The sequence below is a fragment of the Pimephales promelas genome, chromosome 3, assembly GCF_988280905.1.
Source record: "Pimephales promelas chromosome 3, fPimPro1.hap1.1, whole genome shotgun sequence".
NCBI lineage: Eukaryota > Metazoa > Chordata > Actinopteri > Cypriniformes > Leuciscidae > Pimephales > Pimephales promelas.
In genome coordinates this window covers 20,484,511-20,510,087 of record NC_142771.1, presented here as the reverse complement: position 1 = coordinate 20,510,087, position 25,577 = coordinate 20,484,511, and the positions used below count along the sequence as shown (strand labels likewise).

The following is a 25,577-nucleotide window of genomic DNA, read 5'->3' as shown; positions in this document are numbered from 1 at the left end:
CCAAAGTAGCCAACACAATAAAACAATGCTGTGTGTGTGCGCGCGCGTGCACATGACAGAGTGTGAACGTTACTGCTGTTGTTCCCTCCCCCTCCTCCCCTGGTTCTCTCTCCAGGGACATTTGTAGTCGAAATAGCTGCCCTTCTAAAATCCCCAAATTACCCCCAATCAACCCTGCCCTTCCACTTTTTGATCCTTCTGTGTGCACATATGTGTGTGCGCGCAATGAGCATACGTGGACTATTAGCACTCAAGGAGTACTGGTGAGACTCAACACCCCTGCAAGGCCTTCAGAGAACCCTGGCACCACTGTCTTATGCAGAAGGGGAGCAGGTAGAGCTCTTGCTCCATGACCACTATGAATCAAGGCAAAGCATAGATAACAGACGCTGGATATCAAAGTCACCTTCCCGCAAGCGTCGGGAGGAACCAAAAAGGCCAATTGGCCTATAGGATGGGGACGGAAGGTACTATTTTTGCTATGTTAGCTCGAGCTGGTCCTGCAGTAACTCTACAATGAAATTGTGGCACCAAAATGGCTCCCACTGCAGAGAAGATGCAGGGAATAAATGATTTGGCGCTGTGGTGAGGACTTGCTCACTTGTGTTTGTGTATGTGTGAGGGAGAAAGAACTGACAAGGTGACAAAGAACTACTGGCAGCAACGTCTCTTAAGTTGTCAATATCAATGTAAACAGCTCGATGTTACCACTGGGATGACAATCTGACATTACAACACATAAAATCTGCTTGCTTTTATTTAAAAAAAAAAAAAAAAAACCTTCTGAACCTGAGTCAGCATGAAATAAAATTGTCCTATTTATTTTGGCTTAAAAATGATAATGCATTGACTTAATTTACCAGTTTATGTTGTTTTTTTTAAGGGACAAACTGGGATTCATTGTTTCATCAAAATATATTACAATTAAGACAAAACTTTTGTCACTTCTGAAAAGATTATAAAAAATAAGGTTAACCAATATAGCAACATAGCTATATAATCATCCATTTAGGCTGCTGTAATGGGAAATGCAGCCTTTATAAAATCTTGCCAATAGTTAACAGTAATTTAATGGTTATTAGATTAACATTAATGCAATAAAGGGTACGGCAATAATTGCAAATTATAGATGCTCTCGAGGGAGAACTTGACCTTTAGCCTTCATGTCCCATTCACCATCTCGAGTAGCTAGAGGCTCAAATAAATATGATTCCTGGGACATTTCTTCCTCTCCAAAATTGACTGCAAACTCGCTGTCAGATCTTACTCCATTCTGGTGTGCAACATCAACTTTACAGGGTGAAATCAATTCCTGATGGACAAAAAAAATCTGATCTCATCCTAATAAAAAAAAAAAAACACGGAATATGCAGTATATCATACGTAAATTTAATACATTGCACTCTGGAAGTAAAATAGCTTGCAAATGCTATTTCGTGCTGACTTCAAATTTAGATCTTAAAACAACATTAAATTAAATGTGATTTAAATATTTAAAAAATAAAATATTAGCAAAAGTCTGTGGTCAGAGATTAATGATGCAGTTTATGCATTAAACTGATCAAAAGAGACAGTAATATATAACAAAAATTATGTCAAATGAATTCTGTTATATTGAACTTTCTATTCATAAAATAACCCTGAAAGAAGTTTTACACAAACATTTTAAGCAGCACAATCAACTGATAATTAGTAGAAATGTTTCTTGAGCAGCAAATCATCATATTAGAATGATTTCTGAAGGATCACGTGACACTGAAGACCGGAGTAATCATGCTGAAAATTCAGCTTTGACATCACAGAAATAAATCTAATATAAAATATGCTAAAATAAAAAAGCAGTTATTTGATAATATATCAGTTGATTGTGCTGCTTAAAATGTTTGTGTAAAACTTCTTTCAGGGTTAGTTTATGCATTAAACTGATCAAAAGAGACAGTAATATATAACAAAAATTATGTCAAATGAATTCTGTTATATTGAACTTTCTATTCATAAAATAACCCTGAAAGAAGTTTTACACAAACATTTTAAGCAGCACAATCAACTGATAATTAGTAGAAATGTTTCTTGAGCAGCAAATCATCATATTAGAATGATTTCTGAAGGATCACGTGACACTGAAGACCGGAGTAATCATGCTGAAAATTCAGCTTTGACATCACAGAAATAAATCTAATATAAAATATGTTAAAATAAAAAAGCAGTTATTTGAAATTGCAATATTTCACATTAATGTTTTTACTGTATTTTTGATCAAATAAATGCAGCCTTGCTGAGCATAAGATGCTTCTTTTAAAAAACATTATCAACCCCAAACTTTTCAACAGTAGAGTAAAAAAAAAAAAAGGTCATGATTCATCACATTATTCTAAAAGACCTATAAAACTGCTATTCCTTTCTGCTATTGTAGCCAAGACCACAGGAACAATGAACCAATAACATCATTACAATAAAATTCAATTAAATTCAATCCATAAAAAAACAAACTAGTTCCTCTCTTCATTATTTTGCACCATATATTTTGTTGGACTACGTCACATTACAGAAGTTAGCCTAAACGCATTGCAGATGCTGTTTCATGCCGTTTTAAATGGTTAAATCAACGTTTCACTTGCAGCCACTTCATCTTAAAACATGATGGTCATTCTAGCAAGTTAAAGCTGAATCTCTAACCACATTACTGCAGCTCTATAGAGTCTAGACATACACAACGGACAAACACACAACAACTTTTACAAACAGACACTTGTTGTGGTTGGGGTACAGGAAAAACTAAATCTTAAAATCATTGTGTGCACATGAGAACACACACACACACACACACACTCTTAAACTGGGATGGAAGAAGCCAATCTATGGTGGATAAAGGAACCTCATAAAGGAAATGGAATAGGAGGTATTTACTCAGCAAGACAGAGAGAGAGAGAGAGAGAGAGATGGAGTGAGAGAGAAAGAGAGACTGAAGCTAAAGAAAGGCAAGTTGTGTGGGTAGAAAGATTATGGGTGGGTAGCAGCAGCACTGAGCTGCTTCAAAGATTGTCACACTCTAATCAGAGAGAGAGAGAGAGAGAGAGCGAAGTTCTTCCATTTCGGGTTAAATCCCCGTTTCATCCTGCATCTCTCTGTCTCTCTCTCCGGGTCATGAAGTCAAGTGCCGTATGAGTCCGTGATTAGAACAACAGCTCAGCGGATCGTTTGTACATACACACTCACAGCCTGTTTTGATAAACATTCACACACATACATTGATAGACGGTCATTTTTCATGTCGTAACCCCTGCTGAGAGCGTATGCCTTACCCTCTTGTCATTGTGACACGCACACACACTTACACACAAGCACATCAGACGAACTGACAGGCCAATCAAGCCCATGCTGTCATTTCATTTTAATGACTCTCCCTGTCACTCATTCGCTGTTCTGCAGGGAACAAGACGCACACTCACTGCGTCACTAAATAGATGAGTTGAATATAACCTCCATTACTGAAGGAGAGGCTCCGACGAGCCGAAAAACACAGAACCCAAGAAAGGAATGCGGCTTTCAGACTGTTTGCACTAGGTGTCAGTTTAACATTACACACTAGCGCTCTATACTGTGTGTTCATCGAATGATACATTTCGGGGTGGTAAATATTTGGAGGTGATGCATAAGGCCAAAATGTAAAAAGACCAGAAAACGGAAAGGCGACAGTAGGAATTTCCAATGTGCTGATTTTGATTAGGGAAGCAACGGCAAATTTATAGAAACGCAGTAAGTCTTTGAAGAATGATGCAAGAATTTGGATCAAATCTCTCTTTCTAAAAAAAAAAAAAACTGCATAATTCAAACTCTAACATCTAACAAGTCACTAAAATGACTATATAAAGGCATGACCTCACATTCAATATTAGATTTTAGATGTAAGCAACCTTACCATCAAAAAATGTAAACAATAATGAAAAAATATCAGCAAATATTAAAAATAAATTTGACACATTTTTCCTCATAACCAGACCTTTAGGAACATTAAATGACTCTTTTTCAAACCTTTTTATATTTAAGTATATATATTATATTTCAAAATAATATATTATATTTCATACTGTAAATATTTGACTAATAAAAACAATATTTGTGAATAAAATGTCTTGCATTGAGTACGGCCTTCCTAGAGAGTGTTATATGCGGCTGGCAAAGAGCATTCGCTTAAGGGATGGTATTACCGCATTCCCCACACTTACAAACACACGGGCTGGGGCGCTGCCACGACAACTGAAACCATGACAGTGAGAGGGGGGTTGAGAAAACACAGCCAAAAAAATCCAATGATCACGGTGTGACTCCGGCCACACACTCGCATTCGTACACCTCCACAATTACAGAGGAGAATGTTCGAGACAGAAACAGACAGATACGATTTTAATTAGCAGCTGATTTATGCAAAGCATTCTGACATGTATTTTTTTTTTTTTATGAATCCTCTGCCAAAAGCACAGAAATAAAATACTGACCATGCTAAAACTAAGAATGGTCAAGGCATAGAATGCATGTAATTTAAATAAAACATATATTGCAGCAGACTGTTAAAGAATGTCAAGGGCATGACCTTTGTCCCCATAACCTGAGCTACATTCACAGATAATTCACGCCTGAGAGTAGGTGATGGATTATTAACATACGGACACATCCGCTTGATGCTGATTGTCTAGAAGTGCTGATTTCAGGCTAACTGTGAGTGAAAGCTGCCATTTCATGCTGCAGCTTTCTCTCCTCCTTTCTTTGTCTCTCTCCCCCATTTCCTTGGATTTAATCTGAGCGTCTTTATTTAAACAGCTTTGTGGTTTCGGTGTAACTTTGTGTAGCTGTGTAACATCTGTGTGTCTTTTCTCTGTTGCTAAGCGGACAGGGCATTGGTATCTAGTTAATAATGAGAGAAATTGAGAGGTGAGAAGGACATTTAAATCTTTTCTGCTTCCTTTCATTTATATTTACAAAAGCCTCGCTCACAAAATCCTAAATGATGGATTCTAGAATAAAAAAAATTACAATTACAACAAAAATGTTAAGACACAGCAATTGTAGGCTATGTAGCCTAAGTGATATTCAATGTAGAAAAAAATACAATAGAATTAGAACAGATTTTTTACAAATAAAACTAAAATAACATATACAAGAGACAATAAAAAACAAACTATAGATTTAATATTTATTCTATATTTAAACTATATATTTAAATATTACAAATTAATCTATATAAAGCACAGAGTTTATTAAAAACAATTAAAATCACAAACAACGAAATGGAAAACCCCAAAATGAAAAGGCACGGTGATGAAATGCATAAACAAATGGATTCGATCCCAACGAAATTCATGAGCTATAAGAAAATAGAAAACTCAAACGATTTCCTTAAATGAGCTGCGTTATTGATAAAGCATTTCCAGCGCGTGCAGGATCAATCCTTTATCATTTTTAATTTTCCGCTCCGCTGCGTTGAGCTCTTGTGAGGATTGAAGACCAGGTGCTTTGAGATTCAAAAATGCACTTTTAAAGGAGGACTTTAAAGAATAAATTCTTTTAGCAGAAAACTATTTTTATGGTTGCCTGAATTAAAAAGACAAACATCTTAAAATCAGATAAATTGTAACTTGTAGAGAATTGCAGAACGTAATAGTGGCGGCGAATACATGAAGCCTTATTAGGACGTTTTATTATTTTTTAAACGCATGTTTGTTCATAAAATGTGCAGAATAAAATCGTACATATTTTCACGATGCGTAAATGAAAAAAAGATCATTTCTGCATTGCTGTAGCTCGCTGCAGGACCAGTGAGTACGCGGGAAGAGAGAGAGAGAGAGAGAGAGAGAGAGAGAGAGAGAGAGAGAGAGAGAGAGAGAGAGAGAGAGAGAGAGAGAGAGAGAGAGAGAGAGAGAGAGAGAGAGAGAGAGAGAGAACGAAAGTTTTTTTAATGTCATTCCATTGCGCTCGGCCGTGTCATGAGAGATGAACAAACAAAACTTACACAGCATTCTCTTTATCATCTCTCGTTCGCTCATATTTTTGTTGTCTCTGTGCATCGGTCTCTCGCACTAAAGAGGTCAACTGTGGAGGGAAATGTGTGTTTTGAAGACCACCTGCTACTACTAATAAAACCGGGACTGCGGGTCCAAAAATATTTTAGTTGTTAAAAGACCGGGCTTTTACAGGTGTGGACTGGACCAAACGTCACAGATAAGCGGCTAACAGACACACCGAAGGCCGTTTGATGGCATGCGTATGACAGTCGCGCCGCGCGTCTCGTGCAACCAAATGTGCCACCAACACACACACAATCACAGATCTCACACACTCACTTCTGGAGCTTCTCGGCTTCTAGAAAATTCTACATCGTCTGCCTTGTGAAGTTTTCGTTTTCAGCCTAATTTCGTATCGATTAAGCAACACGAGCCAATACCTCGAATAAAAAGCGTTGCGCGTGCCGGTGGTCAGTGCGCATACTAGAGCAAGGACTTTTGGCACGAGACTCGAGGCATCTTCAACGCAGAACAAGCGTGACATTATTACCACATTTAAAGACTTATTATACAGAATATGCCATGAACACAAATACAATAGTATCTCAATTGGAACTGACTTACCGATAAGCATGATGTGGGAAAAAATATCCTGGTTTCCAAAAAGAAACCAACCAAAAGACAAAAAGATCAGCGCAGGAAAATCAGAAGGGTTAATAAATATTCTCCGACAGTTCGATATGTGACTTTTCCCCTCAGATTTCTCACTCTTCGATGAGTCTCACTCTTGTTTCTGGTCCTAGAGTTGATGTGTCAGAGGGAACGCTACACACGCGCGCAGTGCTCCGCTGATCTGCGCGCCCTCGACGGGGAGGAGGAGGAGGGAGAGAGTATGATCGACAGTCTTTTACCCCCGTCTACTCCCCCACCACCTTCTCTCTCTCGCTCTTTTTGCTGCCCGCCGCTTAACCTGAACGAACGGCACAGATGGGAAAATTAGCTGGTGCTATTTTCTCCTTTCATGGTCCTTGATTTCGGCTAAATAATTCTGTGTGCGTCTGTGAAGGGGGGCGGGGGTGGTATTTATCTACCTCCAACGATTCTAGGTAATTTAGCAGACATAAGACACTCAATGCAACATAGGGATTAGAACTAAACCATAGGCAATTATGAAGCAAAAAATATGTTTGTTTTGTATTGTATCAAGTGGGATATTGCATTTATACAACAATCATGTAGGCGTAATTGTTTCAGTCAAAACCCGGACAGTTTAGGCCAGTTCACACCAAGAACGACAACTGTAAAGACCTACAATTACTATTAGCGCCCATACAAAAGAACGATAACGTTCGTTTTCTTATAAGCAGTCTGTGACTGTCACTTTAAAAAGTAACACTTTCCAATAAGGTTAATTAGCTTAACATTAGTTAATGTGTTTACAAACATGAACTAACAATGAGCAATACATTTGTTATATATATATTTATTCATCTTTGTTAATGTTAATTAATAAAAATCCAGATGCTCATTGTTTGTTCACAGTGCATAACTAATGTTAACAAATACAAACTTTGATTTTAATAATCTATAACTAAATATTGAAAATAATATTAACTAATAAATGTTGTAGATAGTGTTCATTCTTAGTTCATGTTAACTTACTAAAGAACATTATTGTAAAGCGTTACCCTTTAAAATAACCTCTTTAAAAGTAGGGTCGGGTGGATTCTGATTGGCTGTCGATGTTTCTATCTGTCATCAGCTGGAAAAAAAATGCTTTGAAAAGAATGTTCCAAAAGTTCCAAATGAAGCCAAGGTATCAAGGTGAAACAGTATATGTGAGTGGAGCGGCATGCAGAGATTCATAATCTTGTCATAAATAAATAGGTACAGATATAGGCTGTAATAACTTACTTTGCAATCATTAAGAAATAGGTTAAGTATGCATGTGTAGTAGGAATACAATCAGGAGATTATACATTCAACATGTATTACATGTAACATCAATATCATGTGACCAAAATGACTTCACCAGCATTTAAAACTCTCCCTGGACTCATGGGATGCTCCGTCGAAAATTCCCAACAGAAATCCTTCACTACCGTTTTATAAATACTGCAAATTCGGACATACAACTCATGTAACATATTTTGCACAACTGACATATTTTGATATTGAACGTTGTGAGCACAAACAAGTGAACTGAGACAAACCGTGAACCGTCAACCACCTGCCTGATCAGAAAAAAGATTAACCAGTGTAGTCTGTGAATGATTGAGAGTGAACAGAAACCGAACAGGAACTCTTTCTGGAATTATTTTAGATATTCACATTACAAAATATGGCATTAGGTTTTCAATAAATCTGATGGCTGGTATTATCGGCATATATATCTCAATCAGTGCTCTGGGGCGTTTGGACCCCCTGCTGGTGCCATAAACACCTCTCCCAGCTAGAGTTCCCCCTGGAGGTCTTTGTGTCTGTACTAGAGAGTGGACTGGGCTGTATTTGACAAATGACTAGAAAGAAAAGAGCTGCTCTTCATCTTTGTACAGATCATTCAATTCCTTCTTTATCTTTAAAATACAGTTAAATCCTTGAAATTAACTTCCTGCCTCATCACTGCTTCCAGATATGTACTGTGACCATGACTCCTCTCGCTCAACAGATTACTTAATATTGTAGATACATCACAAACAATGATCTGATGTATGCCGGTTCTGTGTGCAAACGTGTATGTGTTTCAGTTTGCTTAGCCTGAAGCTCTGAGACATTAGCAGTGACAGCAGAGACAGCTGTGCCCTCTTCCTGCCATACTTCCTCCATCCATCCGTCCATCCATCCACACACACACACACACACACACACACACACACACACACACACACACACACACACACACACACACACACACAAGGTTAGTGTTTGTCAGTGTGTTGTGCTCAAAGAGAACAATCTAATACAATCAAATAAATGATTTGGCCTCTTTAAGAGTATCAAATTAGCATTTTTCATCTCTCAGTTTAGATAAAAGAACAGTTCGTCATTATTTACTCACCCCCAAGTTGTTTTAAAAAATGTACTGTTATTTTTTTCCATGAATATACAAAATAATTTGTGAGCTGTAGCGGACGTGCATGACTTCAGAAGAATCAGAATCTATCAGGTTTTTGTCGTGTTCTAATAGTATTTTTTAGTTCCATTGGAAATATTCTTTAGAAATGATTTTTTGCAAAGCATTCGGAACGATACTTTAGCCTTTAGACTAAAACCACATTCAAAAAAACGTGTCTCAAGACCTGTAGCCACACAATTGCATGAGCAAAATGTAGAGAAAACTGAGTACTTGTCAAAAGTTCTCAAAAGTCAAAACTGTTCCTGAATAATTTGAATAATTCAGCAATTAGTCTTCAAGCCTTCAGTTTCCCAGAGTGCAGTAGGGCGTATTACAAGAGGTGATGGGCAGGTGGAGGAGGAAGTGATTTACTCTTCAGTAGCGTTAAGAGTCTATTACAGCTGCAGACAGACATTCAGAGCAGTATCATGACCTTAGCGTTGCGCTCAGTGAAAATCATTTCAGCTGAAAACATAGATGGTGTAAATAAAGCAGCCTGCCAATCAATCCCATCATTCAGAACCACTGGAAAACATACAAACTCCATACAGGCGCTTTTGCCAATCCTTAAAATTGGCAAGTGTTTGTGAGTGATGGTTCACTCTTAGAAGAAAAGGTTCTATATAGAACCTTAAAAGGTTCTATCAGCGCTACGTATTTGGAACCCCTAAAAGGTTCTATACACTCTTAAAAAAAGGGTTCCTGTGGGTTCTATATAGAACCCCGGGGGTTCCGTACTTGGCCAATAGAACCTTTTACCAAAAAAAAAAGGCTCTATATAGAACCATTTTGGAGTTCCATATATGAAGCGGGGGATGGAACCATTCCTGGTTCTAAATAATACCATTTCTTCTAAGAGTGTGGTGACAAACACTTGCCAATGTATGCCAGTGGGGTGGTGACGGTGCAATAGATAAGACACATGCCTTTGGTGTGAGAGACCCAGGTTTGAATCCACTGTGAGACACCAATGTGTCCCTGAGCAAGACACTTAACCCCTAGTTGCTCCAGAGGTGTGCGACCTCTGACACAAATAGATTCGGATAAAAGCGTCAGCTAAATGTAAATGTAAATGCAATACTTAAAATACAGTGAGCATTTCATTTCAAAGGCTCCTGCTGCTGTGAGATAGTCTTTGTTATCTTGTTTCCTTTCATAATTTACTTGCACCTTTATTCCAAATGGCTGCTACGAGCACATGGTAGCGTCTCACTGCCTGGTTATGCTAGCCTCCTCCATCTGCCTCAAGACTTGCACAGGTCCAAGCGAATCTGACTGATAACACGGACGGTCAAACAGAAAAACTGCTGATTAAGTCAAGAGCGAGAAACTGGCAGCTTGAGATATTCGAGGTTGATAAGATACCATTTTGCTTAGGGAATGATAAAGCAGACTATTTTTATTTTTGCCGTTCACCAGTTCAAATTGAAGCGTCTGAAAATTAATGCATCTGTTTGCATGGATCACTCTAAAGTCTTCCTGTAGTCAATATTTTTTTTTACTTAGTTCACAAAAATGACAATTTAAAAATTCAAACAATATTTCCTTGAAAAAAAATTCTTGCCTTAATTTTGCTTGAAGGTAACTACACCCTTGCCTCATTTAGTATTCGCAGTGCCATAAATATGCAAATTAGCCCCGCCTCCAGTCATTTACACGCTGTCCTGGGGTGTGTTTCCCGTACAACTATGTAGTTCACTGCTTCACGATCATAGTACGATGCATCATTGGAGAAATCAACTAACATGACTGTTTCCCGAAACTCACTGTCGCAAAGTATCGTTCAACCACATTGGTTTCGCACGTGGTGGAGTGAGAACTACTTTTAATGAAACTGATTTTTTATATCTAAATTACAGACATCTGAGGACTACTTCTAATTGTTCTCCGTTGTTTTGCTTTATTACCAGACTCACTATTTGGGTCATTCTTACATAGTAGAGCATGTTCACACATGCGCACTCTTCAAAATCGGTATTTCAAATCTTTTGAAAAACTAAAACGTAAATCACATTTGTATGTATTCTAAATAAAAAAGGCACCGGTTGTACTGAATGTCATCTTGCTTATTTTGCTCAAGATAAGGATTTATTACGTCCAAATGTGATGCAATATAGAAACTGCGAGAAACTCAGCAATGGTGTTGACTTATGAATTTACAGTACACATGGTTTTCCTTAAAAGCTAATTAACAACACCACATAGACATAAACAACATTAAAAGCTTGATTTTCACCACAGAGGGACTTTAATATATATAAAGAGTTCTACGCAGATTATTTCCTTTATTTGCATGATTTTATTATTATTATTATTATTATAAGAAACATACATGAAGAGGTTTATGTAGATTTCAATTAGCAGCCAATAAATGCAAAACATTTGCTGTAAGTGCATGTACATTTTGATCAAAACCAACTAAGAGATTTAATGCCACTAGCAATATGAATATGCGTGAGAGAAAGAGTTTTCACACACTTAACCTGGAAAATCGAAGTACAAAAAGGCTTACAACCTAAAGCAAACAACATCCCACAACAGTTGGCGCTCCCGCTGCATGACACTATGGAATAATGACAGGGGCTTGGGGGAGGACAAAGAGAGCGAATACATATGTGTATTTAGGGAGAGAATGGAAAAGAGAATGGAAAGAATGGAGTTCGAGTCTTAAGCACCTGGGAAAGAGCGGGAGAGAAAGAGAAAGAAAAAGAGACTGGAAAGCCAGTAAAAAGAAGTCCATAAAGCAGAGGAAAAAATGAGAGTAAAGGTCGAGCAAAGGAATGACTCTTGCAATCGTGCTGAAAGCCATTCGTTTACGAGATATTCTCTTGTGTTTAAGAAAGAAAGAGAAGGTCATACCGGTTTGGCATGGCATGAAGGTGAGTAAATGATAACGGCATTTTCATTTTTCAGTGAACTATTCCTTTAACTTCTCAAAACACTGTGTGTGTGTGTGCGTGTGTGTGAATGTGAGTGTGTGTGTGTGAGAGATTTATCACAGTAATGCGAAACATTAACCTTCTTTGATTAGATGCTGAGATTTATGCACACACATAGATAAGCTGTCTGCCAACATAGTGTCATATGGAGCTTGAGGTTGCTTCCTGCACATCATTTCCTGTGCTGGTCTGTCACTGCCCATTAGAGCACTGAGGAGATCCGACACTGACAAGAGCTGACAGAGGAAAAACACACAACACAAACACTCACAGACACCACACATAAACAACGACACTGAACACACACAGCACAGAACCTAACTCACAGTACAAAAACATATTCAAAACACAAACAGCATACACAAAAATATGTCAACAAAAATCAAAACAATGACATCATGACAATAAGCAACATCTACTAGAGGGTAATCTTTTGATTAGTGATGTCAAATATTTTAAAAATTAAACAACATTACATTGTATATTAGATAAATATAAAACTTTTAAAATTTTTATTTCACAAAAATATTTAGTAGCACAACAATTGTTTTTAACGTAAAAAACATGTCTATTTGTTTTTTAAACATAAGAAATGTTTTTTTTTTTGCAGCAAATCAGCATATTACAATGATTTCTGAAGTAAGACTGGAGTGATTCAGCTTTGACATCACAGGAAAAAAATTACATTTTAAAATATTAATATTTCAAATATAAAAACTAAAAATAAAATATGATATCATGATATCATATTTATCATATGATGATATAAAATATGATACAAATAAAATGTAAATATGTAATATTTCACACTACTGTATTTTTGACCGAATAAATGTAACCTTGGTGAGCATAAGAGATGCCAGTGGGGTGGTGGCTTTCAAAAACATAAAAAAATGTAAATAAATATATCAAATATAAATATAATTATTTTTGTAATATACATATTTTTATGATGCAGTAAAAAGATGTACACAATATTATAAAAAAAATAAATAGACATAAAAATAATTATAATGATACAAAATTATTTAAATAATGTATCAATAATACAGGACGAATTATCTATTCAGAGTGTCTACGGGAATTCAAATCCTTTCTGCAACATTTAAATGAACTCCCCATAATATGAGTGTCACAATGAATCTGAAGTGATTTGCTGAGAATGTAAAACCTGAATATTTCACAGCAGCATATTAGCCTGAGTCAAACACATACACTCCAGTGACCTGCGCTCAATGTCACACACAAGCACACACACTCGCACTGGACCCCTCTTTGTTCTGGGGCAGCATCTGTTTGGTCTGATAAAGGGATTAGGACATCCATTCCCCTGACCAGCCAATGGGGTTTAACCACACTGAGAATAACAGTGCGAGTTGAGTGTGTGTGATAGACGGCATCAGAAACAGAGGAAGACTAGAATCGTGCAGTACACAAGACTGTAATGTTTCTTCTTATGAGTGCAAATCCAGATTGTGCCATTTTTCGCCTGAATGAGAGAAATGATGAAATCCTAATTACACGCTACAGACATCACCCCAAGCAAAGTCTCGCTCAGTCAAGCGCTGCCCAATAAAACATGCGCTCAGAACCTTTAGCCTTCTCGATATTCCGCTCTCTGTCCTTCATCTTCATCTGCATGAAAAGAGTTGCTGCGCAGCTACAACATGAGAACAGCCTTGTATAATTGGGAAAAATCAATGTCAAGAAACTCCACTGCAAACACACTGATGAACGGTAACGTGTAATAGAGTGGAGTGAGAAAGGCGTTTGTGATTTGTTCACTGTCGGTGCTGACAGGACAAATTATGCCCCTAGGATTTAAAACACAGATGACGATGATGATGGTGATGAGGAGACTGATGACAACAGCCGTGATGTTGATGATGTTAATGCCACTGTGATTTTTTTAGTAATAAATAGTACTTCCCCCCTCTCTCTGTCTCTTTCACCCTCTGTTCCTGTCGTTCTGCCATACTTTATCATTAACTGCAGCCACCCAGAGCAGCCAACCGGAAAATTTCCATCATGAAACACTAACTCATCTGCATATTACAGCCCTATTCGCTCACTACCCGTGCATAAATTAATACATGAATAACAATGAAAGACCCAGTCTCCCTCTGAACCGAATGTGACGTTCCTTTGGTAAAATGTTACGCTGTAAAATCTCCTCATGCTTGAATGTGCTCCAAGGTTAAATCCAAATACTTTGTGTGTGTGTGTGCGTTGTGCTTCGTTTGTCCGACCGCAATAATTCGCAATTGTACAGGACACTACATTAAATCAGTCGTGTGATAGTTCTGTGCCATTAAAATACTGTACTTTTTGTGCACAGTAAGCTATTGTTGAATTCCTGAAGGTTTTTTTGGCAGTGGCCCAACCCAGCAGCACTGGATCAACCAATGGTGTGAGTTTGGGGCGGGGCTGCCAGTATGACTGACCAATCGCAGATAGGGGGCAGTAGGAATGCTTGAGAATGCCATTAAATGTAGACATTCTGTTTCATGACATAAATAAATAAGTCACACACAGCAGTTTTACCAATTCAAACGTTCTCGAATAAGAAAAATAAGTTAGTAGTATTTAATTTCATCAAAATCAAATCGTTATTTTTCTGGCATTATTAAAGTGGTACACAAATGACATCATGTTTAAAGAAGGAAAACAGATGGACAGAGAAAAACAGACTAGTCAACTCTCATCTTGCTCTCAGAGAAGTGACAAGAGACCAAGTGAAGAGTAATCGGGTAAATGATGAAAGAGAGAAACTGTGAATAATCGAACGAAAATGGTGATAAAAGAGGAAAATCGGAAGAAGAGAGAGAGAGAGAGAGCAGTATATTGGAATGGCAGGGAAAAAAAACGCAGCTGTGCAGACACACTCATGCAGAAAATTTCAGACTTTAATAAATCACACACACACACAGTCACTCACTATAATCCAATACCCCATGCTGCATTAGAGGAGACCAGAGACGGACAGCATGAAAGACAGAGAAAGACAAACGCAGGACCAGCATAAACATGCAAAACACAAATCCCCAACACACACAAATGAAGCACTGTACCTAAAAATACCAGCATGTGCTAACTAAAACATTGGTATAAATGACCCACACACACACATACATGCTATTTAGCAGACGTCTTTCATTCAAAGATCTTCACAATGCAACACAATTCTACACCCTTGAAGATTCTTCAGGTTAAGGGTCCTTGTTAAAAGTTACCATTAGTAACAACAACCAACGCAAATACCAATATCAAGAGAGCATGGTGGCTGATGGCAATGACCAATATGGCCATGATATTTAAATTAAATGATATAGTTCATTATAAAATACATAAAGTTGTGGTTTAGAATTATATGATCAAAATATGATAAACAAAAATAAATAAAAATCAAACCTTTCATTGAAGTAAAAGAATTGAAAGTGGGGGAAAAAAAAAATCACATTATGAAATAAATGTTTTGCTCCAAAACATGTTGGCCACAATTATTAGCACAACTAGAATTTCTTATGAGTAAAATATATCTGCAGTATATTGCCATTAATGTTTTCTTTAGCACACCAGGGTGACTAGGAACATGAAATTATCTAGCTATGACTTCTTGTTTCAAAGGAGTATAAATATGAGGAAACACAAAAGGCAAATTCCACTAATCCTTCATCACAATGAGTAAAACCCAAGAATTTAGTTCTGATGTGCAGCAAAAGATTGTTGGGCATCACAAAATAGAAAGTGGCTGTTAGAAAATAGCTAAAGAATTGAAAATTCCCATTCCACAATCAGGGCAATAGTTAAGAAGTTCCAATCAACTTAACAATCAAGATGTTACCTGGAAGAGGACCTGGGAGTGTCTATATTGTGTTAATGCAAGGAGAAGAGGAATGTTTGAGAGGACAAAGGCCCTCCAAGGATCACAGATAGACTATTGCAGAGATCAGTTGAGTCTTGGGGTCAGTAAAAATAAAAATTCAAACAACCCCTACGTTACCACACGTTGTTTGGGAGGGTCACCAAATGCAAATACAAATTCCAGCATATTCAGTTCTCAGAAACAACCAGAAATTCAAAAGGGACCGGATTCTATGGTCAGATAAAACTAAAAAAAGTTTTTTTGCCAGCAAACACACAAGATGGTTTGGGTGCAAACAGGGATAAAAAGTACCCCATGTCCACAGTTAAATATACTGCTAGATCTTTAATGTTGTTGGCCTATGTTTTTTTGCTGGAGGTCCTGGACATCTTGTTCAGATACATGGTATCATGGATTCTAGCAAATACCAACAGATTAAATCAAAACCTGACGCCCACTGCTAGAAATCGTATAATAGGCCGCGGTTGGATCGTCCATCAGGACAACAATCCAAAACAAACCTCAAAGTCAACAGAAAAATGTGTCACTGAGAACAAAATGAAGCTTCTACCATGACCATCCCAGTCCCCTGACCTGAACCCTATAGAAAATGAGCCTATAGTCTGAACAGAAGAGAAGAAGCACCAACATAGAGCTGTGAATCTGAAGGATCTGGAGAGATTCTGTGTGGAGGAATGGTCTGATCTCTTGTCAGGTGTTCTCCAAACTCATCAGGCATTATAGGAGAAAAGGGCATTTTGCAGAAAAAGGTTGCAGAAAGTATTGAATAAAAGGGTGCGAATTATTATGGCCAAAGTGTTTTGGAGAAAAGCATTTATTTTAGATTATTCAGTCTGGCCAATATATAAAATTCTCACTACTCACTACTCACAATGGTGAATGGTAGATTATGATGTCAGAAATCTTTCAGCTCTTAGTCAGCATCGAAAGCTGAAATTGTCGTGTTAGCAGACTGATCTTTACTCACGCATGCACAGCAGAACTATGTACCACTTTTTAGTGCGTTTGTCCAGGGGCAGCCTGAGAGAAGACTGCTAATCTCAGCAGTCATACCATACCCATGATGCACCTTTCTGGGGATTGGGATGGTGGGGGTGTTGAGATAAGGGGAAGGACAGATAAGAATGAGGTGAAATGAAGAATGAGAGAGAAGAGTTGGAAAATAAAGAAAGGGTAGAAGGGGAAATGTGTTTTAAAACAGATGGGGTGCGGTAAAATGGTCTGTCGGCTAGAGTGGACCGTTAACAAATATGGACAAAAGCGATTTAAACTGTACAGTCTTATTAGCAAATGTTCATATATGCATACAATCCAAACAGAGAATAAATTTTTTTTTAAGTAAAAGCTAAGCTAATTTTGGAACAAAATAAAAGATAGACGTGATGCCCTCTGCATGCACATATCCTGTGTGTGTGTGTGTGTGTGCAGTCATGCTGATTATGTGGGTTTCGGTACAGGGGCCTGGAGGAATCAACAGAAGGTGAGCAGTGATAAGACCAACTTTGTGTGTGTGTGTGTGTGTGTATTTGAGTGTCTCCGTAAATCAAGTTTCCAGGCTTTTGCCTTTCCCTACTGACATTAAAGTGAAATAAACACACAAAAATGTTCCAACACTTGGAAATGTACCATTTCCAGTCTAACCATAAGCATTCTAGAATTTAGTTTTAATCGCTGACAAGCGGAATGATTTCTAAAATGTTTTTACTACATATACGCATATCATTTATAGGTCCGGTTTCACAGACAGGGCCAGGATTAAGCCAGGATTAGGCCTTACTTCAGTTAGGTCATTTATGTAGCTTTTATAACCGTACCTTTGGAATCCGACATGGAGCGAGCACAACTGACTTTTAAAGGGAATGGGAGATGAGACTCTGGTTGGTTTATTTCACGTTAACGTTCAAAAAATACCCATTACTCAAGAAAACAGGGATAACCCATTAAGAACATGTTCGCCGTCCATTTTTCCCATCGTTTAAGTAGCAAAAGTGGATTCGGACACGCCATAAGTGTACTTGCGCCTTGCACTTTAGACCATGTGCTTAAGACCATGCACTTAGACCGCTAAAATAGGGCCCTAAGTCTCATCTAATTGAATGGGGGAATCCTGAAATCTCAAAAACTGCTTGTCGCTCAAATAGCGATAAAAAAGCTCATTTATCAGCAATTGCACATGGGAACCGGCAGCTGCAGTGATTTAGAAGGGACTAGGGGTGTAACGATACCCTCATGTCATGATTTGATACATATCATGATACGATATTATTGCAATACTCCAAGACATACTGTATGGTAAAAGGTTAACAAAAAATGTACTTTTGCTGAAAATGCAAAATTTGATTTTACATTGGGCGTGGAAATGAATTGGACCTGGACGTGCTGATAACCCAAGGCACAGGACAATTGTGACACCAAAATAATTTTAGACATTCACTAGATATGATATAATAGATAAAGATATAATAATGTACCCCACCTTTTCATTGAATCATTTAATTAATGCTTTGCTTTCGTTTGTAACTTTTGTTTATTGGTGGAACAAAAATAGACGAAGTAATTGGCGATATTTTGCCTAAAATGTAAGCTATTGCTTAATTAAATGCTTAACTTGCTATATTATGTGATTGGCTACTGAACCCCACTGTACAGTGTTCTCCACTTGAAAATGAAAAACACATATACAGTCCTGAATCAGTCAGTCACTGTTTTGTGCATCTGGCGATGTGTATGCAAGGAGATGTGTGATACAGTATGTGTGTGTGGTTAGGCTTCAGGCATTGTTGTATGCTCATGGGAAAGGTTGTCCAGTTTAATTTGACTTCTATTATGCTGTCGGACACTGGCAGAATGGCTAATCAATGAGCCTTTATATCTTTGCGCATGAATGCAAACACGCACACTCACAGTGTGCATGGATCTCAAAGGTTCTCCATAAACGCATTGCACAAATGGGATCGGCATAGAGCTACTGTATGCCATTTAGAATCATGCTAAAACCCTGACACACACACTGCATAAAATCTAGCTGCCACCGAGACTGTGAGTGCCTGTACCCCGTTGCTGAAGGGGGCGTCGCCACGTCGAGCATTTCCATGGTGAACATGTTTGGTTGCTATGTAATTATGATCTATTTGTATGAGAGCCTGCACCTGAAGTGGGTCTGACTGCTGCTCATATGATTGGTCGTGCATGGGTGTCTTTTTATGTGTAAGAATCAACAGCATGGAAGTTAGCTTTAATTTCACATTTGCATTACAAGAGAAGGAAAATGGTGTTTGCAGGCCTGAATTTGGAGTGTGGCATTTGCATGTGCTTGCTATCTGCGCACGACTGTGCATAGCTGTGTTTTTGTGTGCCGGGACGAATGAATTGTGCTAGTGGATTATTTCACTGTTGTTCAAATAAATCGACAAATTCCACCTTTAATCACAAGATTTTGTCCGACTCCCCGGCCATTTCTGTGGAAAATAAGGCTGAACGACACAAAGCTGCCACCAGCTGCCTCGCTTTCTCTCCTGCAATTATCTCTAGGCCGACATGTAGACGTACAGCCCCGTCTTTACCACCGTAACTACAACAATCAGCATCTCACAGACCTTTGAAATGCTCCTTCCTGACCTATCAGCAGGGCTTTAAAGCTGCATCACCATGGAAACATAAAAGCCAGTAGAGTCAAAATCACATATTAACTGCAGATGGACACAATGAGGTCTAAGGGTATGAATTACATGAAGATGCCTTGTCAGACCTCAGCTGACAACATGAAGGTGGTTGATTGTGTTTAAAAGCCATTTACATGTCATGTATTTATGAATTTGGCAATAACAACAATTTGATGCGTCTTGTACCACTGGTGAAGAATTTCTACACATTTATTACTAATATAAGGAAACAAATATTAGGTTACCAAAAGAAAAAAAAATCAACACACAGAATGTATATTATGTGTTAATTTTTCAACATGAATAGCATTACATGATTGAGACAAGTTGGACATGTTCCTGGATCAACATATTTTGTTGGTCCTGACCTGAAGCAACATTGCATCCCAATCAAATCCCATTATCCCTTTTATATTTTAGTTCATTATCACATTTGGGGACTGTGGAGTCAAAAAGTTTGGAATCCCCAGCTCAAACCAATCCTTGAAATTCCAGAGGCAAATGGTTGGCTGATAGACCTGTAGTTTGGTTCTCTTGGTTATTTCGGTCCAGACCAAAAAGAAAATGATACACTCAGTACTGGTTTGTTTAGCATTTACAGTGTCATTTTTAACACTGGACCTAAAAATAAAATAAAAATGACAACATATATTTTGTGAACATACAAAACAATGCTGTGTGCTGGTCTAAACGAGCTCATTGAACAGTATGTTCATACATATTAGAGCTGCACGATTAATTGTTAAAAGATTGCGATCCCGATTCAAACCAGTAGCACCTCATTGCAGTACACAAGATCCAGGGGGCGGAGTCGGATCCAGATCTGAGGGGTGGAGTTGGGTAGGTTTAGGGATCAAGTTGTGGAGCTGGGTAGGTTTAGGGGTGGGTTTAGGGATCAGGGATGGAGCTAGGTAGGTTTAAGGGTAGGTTTAGGGATCAGGGGTGGAGCTGGGTAGGTTTAGGGGTATGTTTAGAGATCAGGGGGTGGAGATGGTCAGGTTTAGGGATCAGGTTGTGGAGCTGGGTAGGTTTAGGGGTGGGTTTAAGGATCAGGGGAGGAGCTAGGTAGGTTTAAGGATAGGTTTAGGTATCAGGGGTGGAGCTGGGCAGGTTTAGGGATCAGGTTGTGGAGCTGGGTAGGTTTAGGGGTATGTTTAGGGATCAGGGGGAGGAGCTGGGCAGGTTTAGGGATCAGGTTGTGGAGCTGGGTAGGTTTAGGGGTGGGTTTAAGGATCAGGGAGGGGAGCTGGGTATGTTTAGGAATCAGGGGGTGGAGCTGGGCAGGTTTAGGGATCAGGTTGTGGAACTGGGTATGTTTAGGGGTGGGTTTAGGGATCAGGGGGTGGAACTGGGTAGGTTTAGGGATCAGGGAGTGGAACTGGGCAGGTTTAGGGATCAGGTTGTGGAACTGGGTATGTTTAGGGGTGGGTTTAGGGATCAGGGGGTGGAGCTGGGTAGGTTTAGGGGTAGGTTTAGGGATCAGGGAGTGGAACTGGGCAGGTTTAGGGATCAGGTTGTGGAACTGGGTATGTTTAGGGGTGGGTTTAGGGATCAGGGGGTGGAGCTGGGTAGGTTTAGGGGTAGGTTTAGGGATCAGGGAGTGGAACTGGGCAGGTTTAGGGATCAGGTTGTGGAACTGGGTATGTTTAGGGGTGGGTTTAGGGATCAGGGGGTGGAGCTGGGTAGGTTTAGGGATCAGGGGGTGGAGCTGGGTAGGTTTAGGGATCAGGTTGTGGAACTGGGTATGTTTAGGGGTGGAGCTAGGTAAGGTTAGGGATGGGTTTAGGGATCAGGGGATGGAGCTGGATAGTTTTAGGGGTGGGTTTAGGGATCAGGGGTGGAGCTAGGTAAGGTTAGGGATGGGTTTAGGGATCAGGGGATGGAGCTGGGTAGGTTTAGGTAAGGTGGGAGGAGTTGGATCTGGATCTGACTCCTCCCCATGGATTTCATGTTTTGCCGTGAGGACCATCTCATTCAAACACCCACGCAATCTTATCCCTTTACGACAGTGATTTGGCTAAGTCTATTAAACCTTCAACATTCAAATCTGCGTTGGTTGATCCAGAGAGAGCGGTCGTCGTCTGAAACAGCCTCACAGTCGTTTCAACCCTACGATATTATTATTTCCGTTGCAGTAATTCAGAGAAGTACTAAGATAAAAGATTATAGTTCGGATCAAAACACTGATGTCTATGGTAGCGACCAACAAAGAGCAAAATCACCTTTTGAAAGAACCTTGACGCTTCAAAAAAGATTATATCAATTACATCGTTACACCAGTAAGTGCCAATGACTGTTAAAAAATGTATTTGTCATCAAATCATTCATTTGATTTGTTCAAAAATGCTGATTCATCCATTAGTCAAAGTCTTCGTGAGTGAGTCATTGAATCATTTAAAACAGATTTTAAAAATTTAAATTCAAATTAATTAAATATTGATTTGCAGCATTGTCAGAAGCTCTAGTCATTTACATGTTATTTTGTTTAGTTGGCTATACAGAATCGTCAGAGAGTCTTCTATTTCTAAACAACACAACTGTGATTCTTAGTTTATCCAGAAACGTACAGCTCTAAAACACATGATGGTATTTTTACCAGCTGAAGAGAAAAGAATAAAAAACAGCACCAGGAATTTCTCCGTTCATATTTCAGTCAAACTTCACCACAGTTTATTTGTTGACATGTTCCCAGATAAACCTCATCTGCTGACCCCCCAAAAAAAACAATCAGTACTATCTTCAAAATCAAATTGGTTTCAAAATAAGCATTTCCAAGACTAGGCTAATAAAGGATGTTGATCCAGGAACATACCATATTTATGTGGATAATGTTAAGCTAGAAGCTCCAGTCTTTGAGCTCCGATTATGACAGGAACACCAGAGAAAGACACACATATCATACCTGTGTTGCTGTTGTTTATGTGTTTGAGTCTTTTCTGGTGTGTTTTGCCATTGTAGTGTATCTGTGCTTGTGCTGCGGAGTTCAGCTGAATGTTGCACACTTCACAGAGTGTGTACGACCTGTGTTTGCGCTCCCGCTTCGGACGAGGGTTTATAGGTGGGGGGTCCTGTCTGGTAAACTCCATCCCATCAGAGGATACACCCTCATGCCCAGTCAGTCCATTCGATCCCTCTTCATCAGGACTAAATGGACGCTTCATTCCTAAAGAGGAAACAAAAGTTTAAAGTTCTTTCACATGGAATATTTTAGGCAACTGAATGGCCAGATTTTTCTAATTGTATATTAAAATTAAAACTTTATGACTTGATTGACAGATGACATGAAACATTTGCACTTTGAACAATTTTTGTCACATTGAAGGAGTATTATAGAATGATGTGGTGAAACATTACAAACAGTGAAAGAAATTGTACTGCTTAATATTTTCTTTGAAACCATGGCACATTTTTTCAGGCTTCTTTGATGAATAGAAAGGGAAAAAACAGCATTTATTTATTTTTATTTTACTTGCCGAATAAAAGTATTAATTTCTCTCAAGAAAAAAAAAAACCTACTGAGCCCAAACTCTTGAATGACAATGTATATCTATTATTTACAATATTATTTACACATTATTAGCAACCTCTGGGGATTAAAGCAGTGTTACTGACCTCCACTAGGGGGAGATATTCATCAACAATGTCCAGAAAGTTTGTAAATCCTGCATGTTTGTACAGTGAAAAACAGTTTCAAGCTTTCAATGCTCAATTTTTATTTGCTTCTTCATTAATGAACATTTCTTTGCATGTAGCATATCATTTTGTGCACTACTAGCTTGCAATAGCAAACTCGATCTCTGGACTTGTCAATCAAACGCGCACACACAAATACTAGCTTTTTAAAATACACATGTACACATTTGTTTGGTTTAATGGGACATTCCATTGCCAATGATTTTTTATACGCTACACTATATATTTTATCCCCTAACCCTAACCTACACATCACAGAAAATTTTATGCATTTTTATATTTTCACTATGATTTATAACCCTTTTTTTCTCATTATGGGGACCAAAATGTCCCAACAAGGACAAGGATTTCGAATATTGCCATCTTTGCAGGGACATTTTGTTCCCATAACGTATGGGTACCTGAACCATACACACACACACAGGCCCCATTGATCCTGCACCTCCTTCTCTAAACACCACTCCCCGACCACAGAGCACAAACACACATCTGTCTTTGCTGCCCAAACACACCCCTCCCAACTCACAACACTCCAACTATGAATGGTCAAACATGGCAAGCAAAACAGAATGCAAAAATAAGTAAGTCAAACAAAACACTATTTAATCAACATACTTGTTCAGAAAGGATTTTGTTTTTATAACAGGCTGATAAACTGTAATCAGGCAGAACAATATTCATCAGAAACTACCGTCCCATTAATGACGTACAGTATACCTTTGAAACGGTCAGCCATTTAAAGCTACAATATGCATTTTTTTTCGCTAACCTTTTACAATAACAGAAACGTAGAATGATGAAGCAGTGATAAGCGGAATCACAGAACTTTATGTCATGCTGATGGATCTAATAATGTTTATGAATGAGTGAACACTTTGATGTTTTTTAACATGACTGTGGTATGAAGTGCGATTGTTAATGAGAGACCGATATCAGCGTCACACACGAGTCCCGCGGATATAAATGAGGACATTTCATTCTACCGAACTACCCGCAAGTGCTGAAATACTACTCGCACAGCTTCTATGTGTTAGTTTGTTGGCTGTATGAGACTAGCTAGATCAACATTAGAATAATATACTGTACTGATCATATTCTAACATGTCATCATGTTGAGCTTACATTGATCACCTGTCTAATAAGATCACCTGTCTAATAAAAGTACATGCAAGTGCGGAATCTGTCAAGTCCAAGTTTGCCGCGAAGCTCTTGGCAATCTCGAAAACGCCACGTCGATATCGATTCTCGTTTTAGTTCTCCTTTTGTCCCAAAGTCTGCTGGGATATATGATCCATAATGTTGGAACGAAACAACAACAGTGTGAGTGTACCGCTAGACGTAACGCAGTTGCCCACATATGTCGCCATAGTTACGATGGCAGTACAAGGGGAAACCAAGGATAACATGGATATTACATCATTGATGGGCAACAAGTGACAAGTTATACTATTTAAAATTGTGAGTTTTTGGAAACATTTAGGTTAATGTAAGTACATAACTGAAAGAAATATTATAACACTGTGCAAAGTGCAAGTGCTTTTTGGATATTTTGAGATGAAATTCTTACATATTGTACCTTTAATCTCTTGGCTCCACAATAAGGATGGCAGGGGCCAGTTTGAGAGAGTTTATTTTTACTCATGTAGGGTTAAAAATAAAATGTATAATATTTGTGAGGGTTTAGTTCAAATTTTGGAAAGGGAAAGTAAAAATAAATAATTAAACATAGGGCCGTCCAAACCAGCCGGACAAAATCATTATTGTTGAGCCCTGTCACTGTTGGTCATAATGACATCATGGAACAGTTGAGATTCATTGAGCTCCTATTTGTCTTAGTTAAACATCTGAAAAGAGCCCTGAGGTCACCCTGTCGTCTCGTCTCGACACACAGCTGAAGGAGTGGCAGTGGATCAAGGACAGGGCTGTTAGCGATGTTGGCGACCTTCTGTGCTGTGCTGCGGGTGTCTTGTTTCACGTCTTCTATCCACGTCTCCCCATGAGACTGCATCAATCAGTGAACAGATATCCTGCTGAAAGTCACTCTTATAGGGACACATGTGTATTTCTGTCACTCTTGCTCACGCACGCAAACAAACAAATGCACAAACAGCAGGGCAGATTGTTCAGAGCTCCAAAAATACTCAACTGCGACATTACGTGGTCAACTTCTGAATAGGGCGCCCTCCACAGGTCAAGTAAACATAGCAGTCTTTAAGTTCCTGATTGGATCAGAATAAATCGACTAAAAAAATTGGCAGATTAAAATTGTTTTTTTCCTTTACA

The 25,577-nt window shown here is 38.5% G+C and overlaps 1 protein-coding gene across 7 annotated transcripts in view; it reads right to left on the bottom strand.

Annotated features, from left to right (window-relative positions):
- The window catches only part of znf385c (zinc finger protein 385C), a 115,547-nt gene that overhangs the window by 47,628 nt on the left and 42,342 nt on the right, over positions 1-25,577 (bottom strand). For 6 of the 7 annotated variants that reach the window (XM_039687235.2, XM_089128464.1, XM_089128463.1 and 3 more), the window contains exon 2: positions 22,504-22,764. In XM_039687235.2, the coding sequence (XP_039543169.2) occupies positions 22,504-22,764 (261 nt within the window). Of the gene's footprint in view, positions 1-6,623; positions 6,954-22,503; positions 22,765-25,577 lie in introns of those variants that run through there. The other variant, XM_039687240.2, reaches the window with a different exon arrangement.